The sequence below is a fragment of the Argiope bruennichi genome, chromosome X2, assembly GCF_947563725.1.
Source record: "Argiope bruennichi chromosome X2, qqArgBrue1.1, whole genome shotgun sequence".
Lineage (NCBI taxonomy): Eukaryota > Metazoa > Arthropoda > Arachnida > Araneae > Araneidae > Argiope > Argiope bruennichi.
In genome coordinates, this window is record NC_079163.1 from 6358435 (window position 1) to 6375866 (window position 17432).

At 30.2% G+C, this 17432-nt stretch overlaps 1 protein-coding gene across 3 annotated transcripts in view; it reads left to right on the forward strand.

Annotated features, from left to right (window-relative positions):
* The window catches only part of LOC129960261 (fat-like cadherin-related tumor suppressor homolog), a 595142-nt gene that overhangs the window by 526494 nt on the left and 51216 nt on the right, over nucleotides 1-17432 (forward strand). For all 3 annotated transcript variants that reach the window (XM_056073541.1, XM_056073540.1, XM_056073542.1), the window contains 6 exons: nucleotides 771-1093; nucleotides 4597-5265; nucleotides 6073-6902; nucleotides 8294-8465; nucleotides 9687-9908; nucleotides 14267-14290. In XM_056073541.1, the coding sequence (XP_055929516.1) occupies nucleotides 771-1093; nucleotides 4597-5265; nucleotides 6073-6902; nucleotides 8294-8465; nucleotides 9687-9908; nucleotides 14267-14290 (2240 nt within the window). The remainder of the gene's footprint in view (nucleotides 1-770; nucleotides 1094-4596; nucleotides 5266-6072; nucleotides 6903-8293; nucleotides 8466-9686; nucleotides 9909-14266; nucleotides 14291-17432) is intronic.

The window sequence follows — 17432 nt, forward strand, 5'->3', positions numbered from 1 at the left end:
GAATTTAAATCATCCATTGATAACGTTGTCATGGCAACAATCAGAACAGAATGCGCATGCGTGAATTTTCTTCGCCTGTTACGTAACGCAAATACGTGATTTTTTCTACGCCAGTTGGGGTAACGCTATGCGGATTAGAAATTTTTAATTTCCTTTATTCTGTTTTATTTTAATTCAAAAGTACTTCAGAATGAATCTGAAAGATTGATTCATTAACAATGTTTAATTTTAAATGCATCAAACATTAAGAAAATAAACAGAACCGATTGAAATAATCGGCCGAAAAATTTTAACCCTAGCCTCATTACTGTTGGGAGAAAAAAAAAACTGAAGCCTTTCTCGTTTGGCGCTGGGGATAATGGAAGAATTTTTTTGGCGGAAAAGTTGGCGGTGGGGAAAATGGAAGATTTTTTTGGCGGGAAAGTTAGTTTTTAATTAATAATTAAAATTCTAATTAAAAATTCGAAAAAAGAAACCCCAGGTGCACATTCCCAACCTCCAAGGTATACATGTACCAAATTTGGTAGCTGTATGTCAAACGGTCTGGCCTGTAGAGCGCCAACACACACACACACACACACACACACACACACACACACACACATTGAGCTTTATTATAAGTATATAGATATATATATATTGCTTGGTTGTTTATGAAAAGTGTGGCTTGAAATGCTCCATTAAACTTTATTTTATGACGTTCTGTGTGTTTATATAATGCTGGATAATATTATTTATGGTTTCCTTTTTCTTTCTTCTAATTCATTTAGTGCTAGTCCATATAGTATTTCTAAATTCCGTTTGGATTCAAGAACAGGAATATTATCCATTGCTCAACCCTTAGACCATGAAACTGCTCAACGACATATACTCACTGTTGCTGTGATGGATAGTGGAACTCCTTCAAAAAGATGTTTTACTAGACTAGAAGTAATTGTTTATGACCATAATGATCATGCACCTCAGTTTTTAACGAATATGTTTGAGGGCCAAGTATTTGAAACAGCTGCAGCTGGAACATCTGTGTTACAAGTTATTGCTGTAGACAGAGATAAAGGGAAAAATGCTCAACTTACTTATTCAATTGTTTCTGGTAATTATATGCTAAATATTTATTTCTCTAAAGAGAAAAATTACTTTGTTTAAATATTTTTTTGATTAAATAACAATTCATTTAAACTATATTGTTTAGTTTTTAAAATAAATTTCAAGCTTAAATTTATTTAGCAAGTAAATAAAATTCTAAAAATACTATGTTCTATTTAAAAGTACAGATTATCGTTCTCTCTCTCTCTCTCTCTTTCTATCTATCTATCTATCTATCTATCTATCTATATATATATATATATATATATATATATATATATAATTGTGTATGCTATTTTCTATTAAATTTTTCCATAATCAGCTTAGATTCACGCAATTTATGTGATTTTTCGTTTATTTCTAAATTATGATTTTACTTTGATTTCGAAAAGAATAGTTTTGACAAATAAATCATTTTTAAATATTATTTTTATTGTTTTTTTTATGTAGTTCTACAAGATGATTATAATTAGTAACCTTACTTCTATCTATGTAGGATCTGTTCTAGTTGACATACTTCATTTATTGAAACTTGGTTTATGCGTTATATTAGTTATGGGGAAAAGTAAACTTCAAAAAATAATAGTTTAAATTATGACCATTAGATGACACTTTTCTTGCAATATAGAAATGTCGCTATACAAAGTAGCAACGTTTAAAACTTCTAGTAGTCAAATCCGTAAAATCATTTTTTACTATACCTTTATAGAAGAGATCAAACTTTGTTGTGTCATGTTTTATCAGAATTGCAGCAACTATTTAATGAGAAAAATCATGCTTTGAAAGGCTGGCGAATAACGCCTGTGTCGAAGAACAGATTATAAAAGAGGATTACTAAATTTGAATAGACTCGGAAGTTGGATATGCTTCCAGGAGAGGACGTAAATAAATTTCAAGTGAAAATATGAAATATCCGCTTCCCAATGTTTTTCGACAAGTGCTGGAGAGATGTCACGTGATTTATCTCTGTCTAAGATACGAAAGGTTCTGATATTCATTTTAAAGTGGTATCCAAATAAGGTCTACGTGATGCAAAAGCTGCATTGATTTTATTTACCTTTTTCCGGACGAAATAGTTGTTAAATAGTGCATTGTCTAGGAACATTTTGTGGTCAGATGAGACGCCTTTTACCTTAGATGGAGCAGTGAATACTTTGAATTGTCGCACATGGGATACTACACGCCCTAACACTGTACATGGATAGCATCTGCATTCTGATTACGTTATTATATGATGTGGTTTTAATGCTAAATTCATTTTTATCTCCTTTGGGGGGGGGAGTTGGAACACTTTTCAAGGACCTAAAAGGTATGCCGTCACAGGTATCTGTTAGTGCCAGTTTCTAAGACAGCAGGTAATTCCTGCCTTACAAGAACGTGAAACTTTAGGGAATACTAATTTCATAGGATAACAAACACCCCATGTTGATTGGCAAGTGCTCTGTACCCACTTTGGAAATTGTAGAGTAATTTCGAGATATTCTCTGACTCCAGATTTGAATCTCTGATTTCTGATTGTGGAGATTACTGAAAGATTGTGTCTATGGAGAAGGCTTACAGACTTTGCCTGAATTGAAATCAAGAATAATGCGCCATATTCAATTGCAATTCCTCCAGAAATAGTTCGCACTGCTGTTGAAGACGTGATGGTCCCAAATAGTATAAATATTGAACAAATGATGCAACTACACTTATGTCCATAAATTAAGGAAATGCAGAGTCACGTTGAAATCGAACTCTAAAATACATATACCCGTAAAATGACTACACACATATTCAAAAATCATATGCAAATTGCAGGAAGCCATCATATGACACCGATAGTGCGTCACAATGACGAGAATGTAAGAGAGTGATGTATAAGGAATATAGGCAAAGAAGTAAAATTATTTGCGTGCGCTTTATAAGCCTTTTAGTACAATAACCGCATAATTATGACACAAAGAACGCATTTGGATGATTTTTTACGTGGTAGAATTATCGGTCATCTGAAATGTGGGCTTACCCAGCTAGAAGTATCCGAGAAACTTAGAATCGCCCAGGCTGTCATCTCCAGGCTTTGGCAACGATTCAAAGATGATGGTAATGTAAGTAGATGTTACAGCACAGGTCGCCCCCGAGTTACAACGCCGAATGAAGAGCGGTATTTGGCAGTTACTGCCAAAAGAAACAGACGGAGCACAGCATCAGACCTGTCTCGTCAGCTCTTTTTAGCCATTAGTACGACAGTTTCAAGGCAGACCGTGTACAGACGCTTAGGGCAGATTGGTCTATATGCTCGTAAGCCTGTCAGATGTGTTCCACTTACTGCAACTCACTGTCACTAGTGGTTAGCCAGGAGTAGAGAGCATGCATTGTGGACACCGCAACAGTGGGCTAGTGTGATGCTTTCCGACGAGTCCAGGTTTAGCTTGCAGTCTGATTCTCGCCGGGCTTTCATATGGAGAGTGCAGGTACCCGTTACCACCAAGAGAACATCAGTGAACTACACCGTTACGGTGGTGCAGGATTGCTCATTTGAGGAGGAATTCCTGAACTGACCTGCATGCTCAAAGTGAAACCATGACAGATCAAATCTATCGGGACGTCATTCTGGAACATGTACGTTTGTTTCAGGGCGCCATGGACGCAGAATTCTTGTTTATGGATGACAACGCCCGACCTCACCGTGCAAACATCGTAAACGAATGCCTTCGATCGGAGGATATCACCCGTATGGATTGGTCAGCATTCTCACCGGACTTGAATCCAGTAGAGCATGTGTGGGACATGCTTGACCGACGTGTTGCAGCGCGTCAGCCACCTTCTACATGTCTATCGAAACTTCGAAGAGCATTGCTTGATGAGTGGTGTAATATTCCCCAAGATCAGATCTATAATTTGATACTCAGCATGCCTAGGCGTTGTACGGACTGTATTGCATCGTCTGGGAGACATACTATGTATTAATCTTGATACCAACCATGTAATATTGTTTTTTTTTTTTTGTAATTTGCTCCAGGGAGCAAAAAATCGCAATTTTTATTAATTATGTCTAACATATAGCATCTGTTTTTACTCTTTACCTTTTGTTCAACAAATAGGCTTTACAAATAAGTCACATTTGTTTTGCTTTGACTCTTTCTTTTCCTGAACTTGCATTATCCTTAATTTATGGACACGAGTGTAAAAAACGTTTTGTTTATGTTTTATGTATCGCTTTTTCAAATTCGAATTTGAAATGGTGTTGTATTTTTCGAAATTTGAATTATTAGTTTTTATGGCAGATTTCTTCTCTCCACGTTCAAAATAATTTATATACCTAGTTTCACCAAAATACATCTACCAGAACGGTCTCTGCATAAGTCTGAGCAGGGTCACTTTAATTATAACTACCCTTTATTTCATTCTTAATTTTAATATGAGAAAAATATTAATTCTCTTCATTTGTGATGTTTTATATCAAATCTAATATGTTTCCATTTATAATGGCTCATTTTTACATAAAAGTGTTTTCTTTTTCTCTTTTAGGAAATGTTGGTAGGGCTTTTTCTATTGAACCTACTCTTGGCATCATTCAAGTAGCTCAGAAGTTGGATCGTAATGCAATGTCGGAATATTTTCTCAGTGTAAGAGCTACAGATCATGGTGATGTACCTTTAAATGGAAGTGTTAATGTACACATTATTATTACAGTTGCTGATAATGCACCTCCAAAATTTGATAAACTAGAATATATCGTTGAATTATTTGAAAATGGTAGAAGTGAAATAAAAGTTGTAAGTGTATCTGCAACTTGCCGCTCCTCTGTTTATTACGAAATTGTTGATGGGAACAAAGATGATAGTTTTACAATAAACCCAACTTCAGGAGTCATTCTCACTACAAAGTCTCTTGATTATGAAGCTAATACTTTTTATAACTTGACTATACGTGCAACAAATATGGTTGGAACTACAGCAGAGACTATGGTGTTAGTTCATGTCTTGGATCGTAATGATAATCATCCCTACTTTTTGGAAACTGAAATGATTGGTCTTATAAGTGAAGCAGTTGATGCTGATAGTATTGTATTAGATCAGTCCAATCTTCCTTTGGTTGTTGCTGCTGCAGACAAAGATTCAGAACTTAATGCAGTTCTTTTTTATAAAATTGTGGAAAAAACTGCAAATTTGTACTTCAGAATCGATTCAAGTACTGGTAAGTATAGAATTTATTGTTTATTTACTCTCATCATTTCAAAATGCAGATGGTAAAAAAATAGAAACGCTAAATAGATTAACCGAGTTTACACTTCATGTGTGCATTTGAAAATTTCTAATATATAATATTAATTGCATTTATTTTAAATAGCTCTTTCTTTGCAGTGATTGTTTTTTTTGGAAGATTTCTTAATCAGTTTAAATAAAAATTATCAAACCTTTTAAGTGAAATATGATTGTAAAGATGGTCGCATGTTAATAAAGTTTCAATTTAGTGATATTTATCTATTTTGGGAAATGAGTATCTTTTCTAATATTATTTGTCAGCCAACAGAAATTAAAAACACATGTTAATTTATATAGAGCAAATGTGAAGTAATCATCGTAAAAAATATTATCTTCCCTTTGCCTTTATTTTATATTTGAGCAGCTGTGATTGAATTTACTGCTAAAGATTCTTCGTTCACTCTTGATAATTCTTATATCACTTTCTGTTTCTACTGTACATATTATGCATGTATGCGAAAATGGCGAACCTGTGTGTACAATATTGCATTTGTGTAAGCAGGTCAAAAGTTTTTCTTCAATTCTTTATATCAAAAATAAAACTTAGGGTTTTTTTTTTGTTGTTGTTGTTGTTGCATAGAATAGACGCAAATAAATCAAGCTGAAACTCTTTTTAATAGCTTGAGTCTTTTTAATAGCTGATTTTAAAAATTATTTATCTTGCATTCTACTTAGTTTTAAATATGCTCTTTTTTTAGAGATCTATACGAATACTATTAATTTATGCTATTATTTTTAGGTGCTATTAGTACTTCACAGGTTCTAGATCACGAAAAATTTTCTAATTATACATTTACAGTGCAAGTGACAGATATGGGAAAGCCCAGACTTAGTGCTACTATTCCTGCTACAGTTACTATCTTTATCTCTGATATTAATGACTGCCCACCTCAGTTTGAACATCCATCTTATGCAGCGACAGTTTTATTACCGACTCATCAAGGGGTAGTTATCACCTCTGTAAGAGCCACTGATCCTGATACAGTGGCCACTATCTCAATCAAATATAACATTGTTTCAGGAAATTATGGAGAAAAATTTGCTATCAATGAAGATACAGGCGAAATCACAGTTAAAAATCCTGATGATATGAATGAAGAATATCAACTTGTGGTTTCAGCAAGTGACAGTGAATATGAAGCTAGTGCCAAAGTTTCAATAAAAGTTAAAGAATCGCGAGCAAGTACTCTACGTTTCAATAAACCTAAATATTTTGCTAAGGTGGAAGAAAATTCAGCAAAGGTAGTTACTGTAGCTGTTATAACTGTCGTCGGCACCGCTTTGAATGAACACCTGACTTTCAAAATCTTAAATCCTTCTGATATGTTTGAAATAGGATCAACATCTGGTGTCATAAGAACTAAAGGTATACCTTTTGACAGAGAATTACAGAGCTTTTACACTCTGGTTGTCGAAGTTAAAAGTGAACTCACTACTCCAGTACAGATAGCTCATATTTTAGTTGAAGTAACAGTTTCAGATGTTAATGATAATCCTCCTATATTTGTAAATTTGCCATATTATTCCGTGGTTCCTATGGAAGCTCAAAAAGGCTATATTGTTCGTAAGGTAAGAATATTTTATTATTCAATAATCTGTATCTCTCTGACTCTCTCTATATATACAGGGTGTGCCATAAATTCGTGCAAACTTCAAAAAATCATAATGAAAAAGTAATGTTTTTATATTATATTTATAATGTATTATGGAGCCGGCGTCCTGGCATAGGGTTAGCGCATCTTCCCCGTGATCTGGGCGTCCTGGGTTCGAGTTGCGGCTTGGGCATGGTTGTTCTTCCTGTTCTATCTTTGAGATGTGTGAATGTGCCCTTTTGTAAAAAGGGGTTGTGCAAGCGAATGAGTGATGCGTGAGTAGTCAAGTCGTACTCTTGGCCCAAGTTGGTTCTACGATAAAAAAACAAGAGACGCGCGCCCTTAGTCTTAAACCGGCTGTCTTTGAACAGAGGGCTTATCCGTGGCAAATGCGATAAGAAACAACAACAACATGTATTATGGAAAGTAATTTACGTTTTTATAGCTGACTTTAGTCCAATGCTTCATTAATTAATGAAGTTTCAAAGTACTATCAGAAATGATCTGGGTAGGGGTTACCAAAAACTATTTACTCAGAGGAAACGCGATGCAAAAGAAATTTTTAAAGAAGGCGTCAAGCAATCCTTAATCGAGCGCGAAAATAGGCTTCCATTGCCAGATGGATTATCGCTAGACTTACTAATGGAAATTGGTGAACTTGTCTAACAAAACTATTATCTCACAAAAATGGTTTTTAAATTATCTTAAAACAAAAAAAAAAATGTCATTTAAATTAAAATTACCTATGCAATGTTATTATTATTATTATTATTACTTTTCGTCATTTTTGAAAATGTAATACACAATTTGTAACGATTAATCTTTATTGTTATGAAATTTAAACTCATCCAACAAAACATTCATTCGAGTGCTTTTGCCAATGTTAAAATTAAGATTAAAAAACACTTTCTTTGGACATAAATTCCGAAGTAAGACTTTTATTCCGGATATTATTTTGTAGTATATATATTTCTTTAAACTGTAAGCGTTATAATTTATTTTGCCTTATTCAGTTAAATTCATATTTTTCGATTTTATCAAATAACAATGTGAATGTTTTCTTAAAATTCTTTCTTAAATGTGCATTCTAAATTAGTATTTAAAAGCTTAAAATTTCAGTTATATTGGTGAACAAATATTGGTCGTCAAAGGCAGCTAGAAAGTTATAAATGTTTTCTAATTGGATTTCTTTTCCTTTATCAATCGTTCTGTGTGGATCGATTCTTCTATAAATGGAAAGTTAAAATTATTGAGTTACTATTAATAAAATTATTCTGCTAATAGATTCTGTAATATTTTATATTTCTATTTTATATAATGGTATTTTAATGTTGTAATTAATTTATTAAAGATTATTTTGCATTATAGGTACATGCAATTGATTTAGATCTTGGTAAAAACAGTGAAGTTCATTATGAACTAGTTGAAGGCGACAATAAAACATTTAAAGTTGATCCAAAAAGTGGAGAAATAATTCTTTTAAAGCCAGTTGGGTCGCAGAATCTTGATCATGAAATAACTATCGCTGCAATTGATGGAGGTAAATAAAAGATTTTAATCTGTATTATTTGTGTATAAATTTTCTTTTAAAGACATGTTATATAATATATTTAAATTACGTTTTATAATTTCCATGGTAAAGATATTTATATTTTAAATCCCTAAAGTGTTTTTCATCTATGAATTATGCATTGAACAACTCTGAAACATTCAAATTTGTAGTTCTGAATTTTAATGCAAATAATATATTCACACCTGCAGTTTTTAGTATAAAAAATTATAGCATGTATGCCATCTATTTAAAAATTGTTTTAAGGGATTAAAAATATGAATAAAATCGTATATTTTTACAAATGTATGTTAAAAAAGTTACAAATATTTCTAATAATTTTAAGTCAGAATCCATAGAAATTACTCTTCCAAGTATCCAATTCTAACTTCAATAAAAAAATGTATTTGTGCAAAATGGGTTCAAATATATTTGATATGGTAGCTTAATGCATTGCAGTCCATGAAATGTTAATTCTTTTTTGGAAATCATCCGATATATAACCTTTATGGAAATTATACTGCTAATTCATTGAAATTAAACTGTAGCAAAAGAACTGGTGAATGAACCGGATAAAGCAGGAATGTTGTCCATTTAAGTCTTTTTAACGTCACTGTCATTTCCAAGCTTTTTTTTAAATGCTCTTTTGTTGAAACAACTATTCTATAACAAAATAATTGCATAAAAACTAACAAAATATTAACATTGATATTCGGTTACAACCACGGTCTAATTGACTAACTGCGGTAAATGCACAAGGATGTCAGCTTAACAATTGGCTTGCTTAATGGTAATGAAAACTTCAAGGTATATTTTTACATTTATACTCTTTTTTTAAATTTTTATTCATTTTGAGCCAATGTCGATTAAAATGATTATTGTCGGATAATAGGACTCCACTGCTATTCATTCTTTTTGTAATCTACTAATAATTCCTGTTACAATAAACAAACAATATGATATTTATAACAGGAACTCTTGTTTTCTTTACATTTATATCCTTCCTAATAAGTTCTGTTACACTGTAACAAACATAAAAGCTATAATGTTATATTAGTGCAAGATTTAATAGTGATAAAATTACTTTTTAATATAAGCATAGAAGTATACACTTATAATTGATAATAAACATGGATTTCAAATATATGTCACTTAAATTTTACCTTTCTTCATGACTAAAAAAAATGATTTTTCCATATATCATTCATACAGGTCATCCGCCTTTAAGAAGTATTGTTGAAGTACCTATTCGTCTCATTAACAGAGATATGCCAGTATTTCCAAAACAATACTATAACATATCCGTTGCTGAATCTTTGCATTCGAAATCTGCCGTTCTTACAGTTTTAGCTGACAGTCCAGAAGGAAGACAATTAATTTATAGTATTGTTGAAGGAAATACACATGAAGATTTTGGAGTTAATTTTACCACTGGTAATTCTATTTTTTATTAAAATATCTTATATTTTGAATTGTATTCTGTAAAAAAAGTCTTTCTCTGAAAAAATGCTTATTATTATTTATTATGAAATATGAGCTTATTTTTAAATAATATCTAATAAAGAAATTACCTTGAGGGAATATGATAAAAAATTGTTTTTATCTATCAAAGTAATAATTGAGACACTGCAGTGCAATTTATTTCCCATCGTTGTTATGCTATTGTGTGATAAAATACCCTGGCGAGAAAAACTAAAATTATCTTAAAGTGTTTTATTTTAAATCTATGTGAATTTCAATTAAAGATTATTTGTTGGTTTAAAGGTAACATTGGTAATTAATAAGGTAAGACTTAAAATTTAGGACGTATTATTTTAAGAATTTAGAAAGGTTTTTAAGACTGATGAGTTACGATATAAAAACTCAAAAATTGTCAAAGACTTTCAGGATCATTATATGGCAAAGATTTCAAGAAGAATAGACAATTGGTGTCGGCGAAATTGACAGGAGATCACTGTAGATGTAGCTCCATTTGCCCTAATATAATATCAGCGACAGGCTGTGTAGAAGAAGGCTATTTGCAAAGAAACCAATGAATTACCTCGCACTAACTAGGACTGCTGGTTGATGTGTTGCAGAGATCATTACGATTGGAATATCACTTATTGGAACTAAATTATCTTTTCTAATGAGTCACTAAAGCACTTAAAATCTGAAAATACTTATGAAAGGTAGTAATATAAAAAAAAGGATAAAAGTATGACTAAGAGGGTATCATTTTGAATTACCACATCGAGTTACGAGTTTCCACTAATGCAACTATGAATGATGAAATATTCAGCGATAAAGTTTTTTGATCCTCATATCAGATTGCTTAGGAATCCAGTGAGCAATAACTTCTTTCTAATGGCGATAAGCGTGTGTCTATTGTTCTGCTCTAGTGATAAATTATCTTGAATATGAAAGTATTCAATGAACAAAATGATCAGCCTAATCGCAGAATTTAAACTGGAACATTTGTGGGAAACACTGAGATATCGACTTACATTCCTGAAATCCCCGCATAGCCTTTCATCGAGAATATTTATTATGTTGTTAATAATAATAATTGAAATACTGATTTTAATTTTGACGTTTGCCATCGATTTGTTTTCGGATTCATTTAATATTTTTAAATGATAAAAAAGTTTAGCAACTTATTTGTAAAACGTCATAACAAAGAATTAATATATAATTATTTTAATTCCTCCTGGATGAAGTTTCTGGAAACGTACAAAGGAGAAATCTTTAGACATATTATTTTTGGGATATATTTCATGGAGTCGAAGGAATATTTCCAACATAACAAAAATATTAACAAATCAATTTCATGTAAAAAGGTTTAATCAAAATCTGTATTAGGAAAAGATTTTGATAATTTTATAATTTGGTTTTAAAAAATTATACGTATAATCTTTGTTAACCAACAGAAGAAAAATTATATTAACCAGGGAAGCTTTTTTAAAAAATGAATCCAGTTATTCAGATACTAACATTTAATAATAAACGATTGATAGAGCACAGTTTCATCTTTTTTCTGTTTATTTTTAATTTTATTTTCTTTCTTTCCCTCTAACTAGATATTAAAGTGTGTTTTTTTTCCACTGAAAATAATATTTATATTCAGGAAGGAATTTGTCATGTTCAGGGAATTATATTGAAACAATTAAATATCTTCACTCTTGAAACTCTGTATAATTAGCCTCTTTAAATATAGATAATAATAATTAATAATGTTAATAATTACATCCATCAAATTTCAAATTGCTTCAGGAAATTTTAGAAATACCGCAATTTTATGATAATAATACAGTCTATCCGTTCCTTAAAAAAAGAAAATGTCTGGTAACTTTTTATCCTTTCTTTCCGTTCGAAATATGCATTTTTTTTAAATTTCCGTCAACATCAGCTATTTTGAAAACACATAGAATGGTTCATAAATTGATTTCAATGTAATTTAACGGAATCCGTGTTAAAAAAGTGAGGAAGATTGCAATATGAAATTGTACAATCTTCCTCAATGTAAATTGAAATATATAATATGAATTGTTTAATAACTTTACAAAATAATGCTGTTTTCTTATTTTAAAACGTTTGAACCTCTAATTTAAAAATATCCGGAATGTGATGAAAACTTTTGACAACCATTTTCTGTTTTCTTTAAAATTAAATATCTTTGTTATTTCAGTTTGTTATAAAAATGTTTACTTAAAAAACTCTTTTGTTGAAAAATATTTAAGTAAGTCAATAATTTTAAGTAATTAAATTAATTAAAAAATAAAATGTTAACAATTGTTTTTAATATTAATAAAATTAAAATAAAGCAATTATCATTTCATTTAAATAAGATAATATTGGTAATCTAATTACTCATAAGATGCATTTTTACTAAAATTTATCATTTATATATATATATATATATATATATATATAGAGAGAGAGAGAGAGAGAGAGATAAGGTGTTTAGAATTGACAAGGTTGTTGGTGAAGACTGATTTGCCTGTGGATATTTACTGGGCTTAATTCGGCCTGCACATATTATATCACACTTCCTTTGTTCCTTATTTAAATGTATAAGTAATATGTGTTCTTATTTAAACGTATGGGCAAAAAAAAATAATTCTGTATGAAGATTTGTCAGCCATTGTGCAAGCTTTGTGTTCGTAGGTCCAAAATATTTGAAATCAAAAGTTTTTATAGTCATTTCTTTCATATATCCCGCCAGTGTATTTTATCCCTTTAAAAGTTTATATATTATTTTTGGGGAGAAAGGAAAACCTTTGAAGAGGACCACGAGCAACACCACTATAAAATTTCATATTTTCCGATCCATGAATCATAATGTAAATATATGTTAAGTAGCTGTAAAAATGCATATCGCATGTTCTTTCTGAGCAACCAAAAATGTAAACTAATTGGCGGTTTTTTTTTTTTTTTTTTTTTTTTTTGTTATTTCCTTAAATTCAGCTTTACTGCTACATAGATTGGAAAGGTTCTTTGTAAAGAATCACAGGTGAACTGAATTATTGAAATTTTAATGCTTTGAATTTCAAGATCTTTAGCCCCAGTACCATTTATTTAAGCTTTTCTTGAAACAAAAATAATAGGATTTACTGATCAAATGGAATGGAAGAGCAACTCGCCTTTTATATTATAAAAAATTTGCAAGACAGAGTAACGATTTCTTAGTGATATGTTTAATTTTTAACAAAATTACATTCTTTTACATGCACAAATGAAAGTCAGCTTGAATTTTACATTTTAATTGCGAGCAGTTTTGTTGTTCAAAATATTTTTTTAATTAGCGTCTTCGAAGGTAATAAAAAAATCTGAGGAAGAAGAATAATGAGGTTTTTCTTTTAGCAGCCTGGAATGCAAGTTTTAAAAAAGGGGTTGATCAAACCAAATTAAACCAGCTGAAATAAACAGCTGGAAAGAAAAAAAAGATAAAATGATCATAGTAAAGAGGGAAAAAATGAGGGAACTGTTTGAAACTCGAAATACTCATCATTTGGAATTATGGAAGATGCAGATGACCAGGCGCCCGTCTTAGAAGAAGCCACTAGATACAAAATAAATACATTTATTTCACTTTATAAAACCAAATATGCCGAGAGGAGCAAATAAAATTATTTCCACAACACTTACCATTGTTGTCTTTGATAGTTACGTATTTAAGTATTTCTTCCGGCATTTTTATTATAAATCGTTAATTATGAAATAAATAATCGAGTAATGTAGCTGAAATACATTTTCGCATCCATCCAATATGTAATAAATAGTCGATATATTTAATTAATCGTGCTGAAAAAATCAGGAACCATATCATAGAAAAATAGATTCAGAGCAAGTTCTGTATTTCTATAAACTTGCTATATTCGTTTTTGCCAATTACTTCCCTTACTGTTAATTTTGTCGCAGTCAACCATGGATCATCGAACAGGTATAGAGTATTCATTTTATATATTGTATTTTTGAATGTATTATTTATGGACTTGCTAAATATTTCGAAAATATTTTTACTTACGGTTCCTGTGGGAAAAACTATTCACGAAATAGCTTTACTTACATTGCAAAACTAACCATTCTATTTATTTGTTTGTAGTCATTTTGCATATTTCTTTATTTGATAACTTTATTATTTGTTACTCTTATTTTTTGGCAATATCAATATTATTTGTATGGACTTCTGTTTTCTTTATGTTTATAATTTTAAAAATAATTTGAATTTTATTCAGGTTGAAAATTTTGTTTTTATGCACGTTAAGATCCATAAATTAACTTGCTTTTTTTATAATCTTTTATTATTTTAGACCCTGGTAATAGCAATGGGCCATGTGAGTACTTTTTATTTTGGTTTGTCTTTGTTGCAATATACTTTTTTCTGGATCCTCACTCTTTCTTCTTCACTGCACAATCCAAACTATCCCTGACCAACTGATGAATATCAATTTTCTTCACATTCTTTCTACTCACTATTTATTTGTAAAATTTAACAACTAAATGAATATTCATTAACTGCTATTATTTCCATCCTTGCTTTTTCTCTTCCATATAAAAATTATTCTTTTATTAATACTAATTGAATGTATGTGTTTGCAATCTAAAATTTTATTAAACTTATAAAACTTCTAATGTGTATTTAAATGCTCATATAATCAAATTTGTTCTCTTTAGTTTTGTTCCTTCTTTGTGTAAGGATCTGCGGATGTTATTATCCCTCAGAAATTTCGAAAAATCTTTCAGTTTTATGCTTTGAAATTTTTAGTTTTTATTTTAAAATTTTTTACATAACTTCTAATAGCAAAGTTAATAGATTTAAGTGATCTACTTGATTTTACCCTGCTTAATATTGCCTTTATGGTTAGGTAATTTGAAGAGTTTCTTCCCTGCTAATATTTTTGGATCACTTTTGAAACTGATAGAAACAAAACAATTGAGTTTATTCCAGTAGCACACATTCTCATACGAAAACGCTGAATAAAAGATTTCATTGAGTAAAAAATCTTTAGAAAATAATTTCAAGTCAAGTATTAAATCAAATATTTTTCAAACTATTTCTTTTTTTACTGTACAGATAAAAACATCATTTAGTTTTATGCCAAGTGTACAGTGAATTATCATGTTATTGTGAAAATAAAAAAAATCCTTTCTTTAAAATAAGATTTACCAGAAGGAAACGCATGTTGAAATCCTTGAGTAATCAATATACACTATATATCAAAATTATTCGGGCCCTTTCGGATTTACATTTTTTTTTAATTTCTCGTGACAAGTTGGACGAATTGATCTCCCATTGTGTAAAAAAAAGTTTTGAACTCATATTTTATAGTGATTATTCGGTCACGAGGGAAAGTAGGAGCCTGACCAGATATTATTGAAGAAAATTATATGGATTCATCCTATCTCACAGAGAGCTGATAATGTTTCCATATTTCTTCAGTGATTTTGTTTGGTTTAAGTAATATTTACATACATTTTCATAAATACAGCATGCATATTAGATAAAATAAATTTTTTTTTAATCTCAAAATTTAACCATGAATTTTTATTGTAATATGCAGACTTTTTACTTTACAGAATAAGTAGCATTGTATTAAAATATCAATTTAATGCTTTGAATATCTGAAGAAATGTTAAAATAAAACATAATGAATGTACTTTAAATATTTGAAGAAATAATATAAAATAGTTGTAATAAATAATTTTTAATGGCACTTATCGAAGTATGTCTATATTTCCTTTCAAAGCCAGATATACCGGAGAACTTATTTTAAAGTTCCAGTAGAATATATTTAGGATTCCAAAAAATAACGCATTGCAATGAGCGGGATTTCAAACTCTCTCTGAGAGAAACTAAATAAGTAAGGATTTTCCATAAATTATCATTTTTATATTAGCTGTATTGAACTGTATAAAGGTTAGAAATGAGCTAGATCCCCACTGGCGAATTTTTAAATTAATAAAAATGCTAATGTTTTATTTAAGGTTAATTTTTTTTTTATTTTAGATACTTTTTCAATATATGTTTGTTAATATTTAATATACTCCAGGACTGTGTGGCATTCAGATTTGTAATATGTTCCACTATATTTAAACTGATGCTTGGAGTTTATAAATTATGTATTGATAAAGTGAACATAATGAAACTGATGACCTGCCCAATTGTACTTGATGAAGTGTTTGTATATTCCTATATTTTATAATTTTCAGAATTTGTACTTTTTTTAAAACTTATTTCGCATCTAGGCTAATAAAATTTTTTAATCGACCTGCCTGTGCCACCTCTTAGTCCAGTGACTCTAGATAACTTCCTAGTATATCTAGTTGGAAATCTGCCTCTGTTAATATTTCTACATATTTTATATATTAAAGACATAAATGTAAATTGGAATACATTAAGTATCATAAATAACAGTATATTTTTTTACGCTTTATTCAGTATTAACACATTAAAATTGTAACATTATATAACTTGATATTCATTATATGACTGAAAAGTACCCGGGCACCTTTATGTTTTACTTATCCTGATTTGTTAATTATTAATATGAAGTGGGGCCCACTTATGCTTTGAGGACGTTCTGTTCACTGAAATGTTTCTTCCACTGTGGGATTGCGTTCCGGACTCTGAGCAAGCCAATAAAATTCCGAAACACTTATTGAATGAACTGGAACATCAGTTTGGAGCGAAACCACAACTCATATCAATGACAGAGCGTAACAGTTTTATTTGACAAGAATAGATATGCTTCTTGCAGAAACATTTCAAAAGCTAATGAATAGTCTTTCTCATAGATCAGCATCACTGCATTAGGTGACCCAGTGTTATATAAGTAATTGATACATCGTCAGGGTAAGAAATATATAAAGAGTTCGGAGAGTTTTAGTTATATAATGCATATCAACAATTGCACAATGTTGCATTTTTAACGTCTGTGGTAATAATATGAATAACCTGATACAAATTCATTGTTATATATGCTGCCTAATTTTCTGCAATTAAAATTATGAACTAATTTATAAGTAGACAAGGGTATTTAGCGAATTTTGTTCCTTTTTACAAATTAGTATAACTATTCGAAGACTCAAGTTTAAAAAAAAATATATCAATTTGTGGAAAATCATTCATCAATTAGCATCTCTTAAAGAACGACTAAAAATCAGTGAGATAGAATATCTTTCTACATTTTAACGATATTCGACTGGTATTTCTATATAAGTTGTGCTATATATCTACTTTGAAATGATGAAAAATTGATGTTTTACGCACATACACTATTAAAATTATTTGCTACAAATATTTCGTTTTCTGGGCTATACTATTTGCTATATTGTATAATACTACACATACACTATTAAAATGCTACAAATATTTCGTTTTCGGGGCTATTCTATTTGCTATATTGTATAATACTACACTAATATATTCTTTTATGTTCTGTAAGTTTTGTATAATTCGATTGAAAACTCTGTATG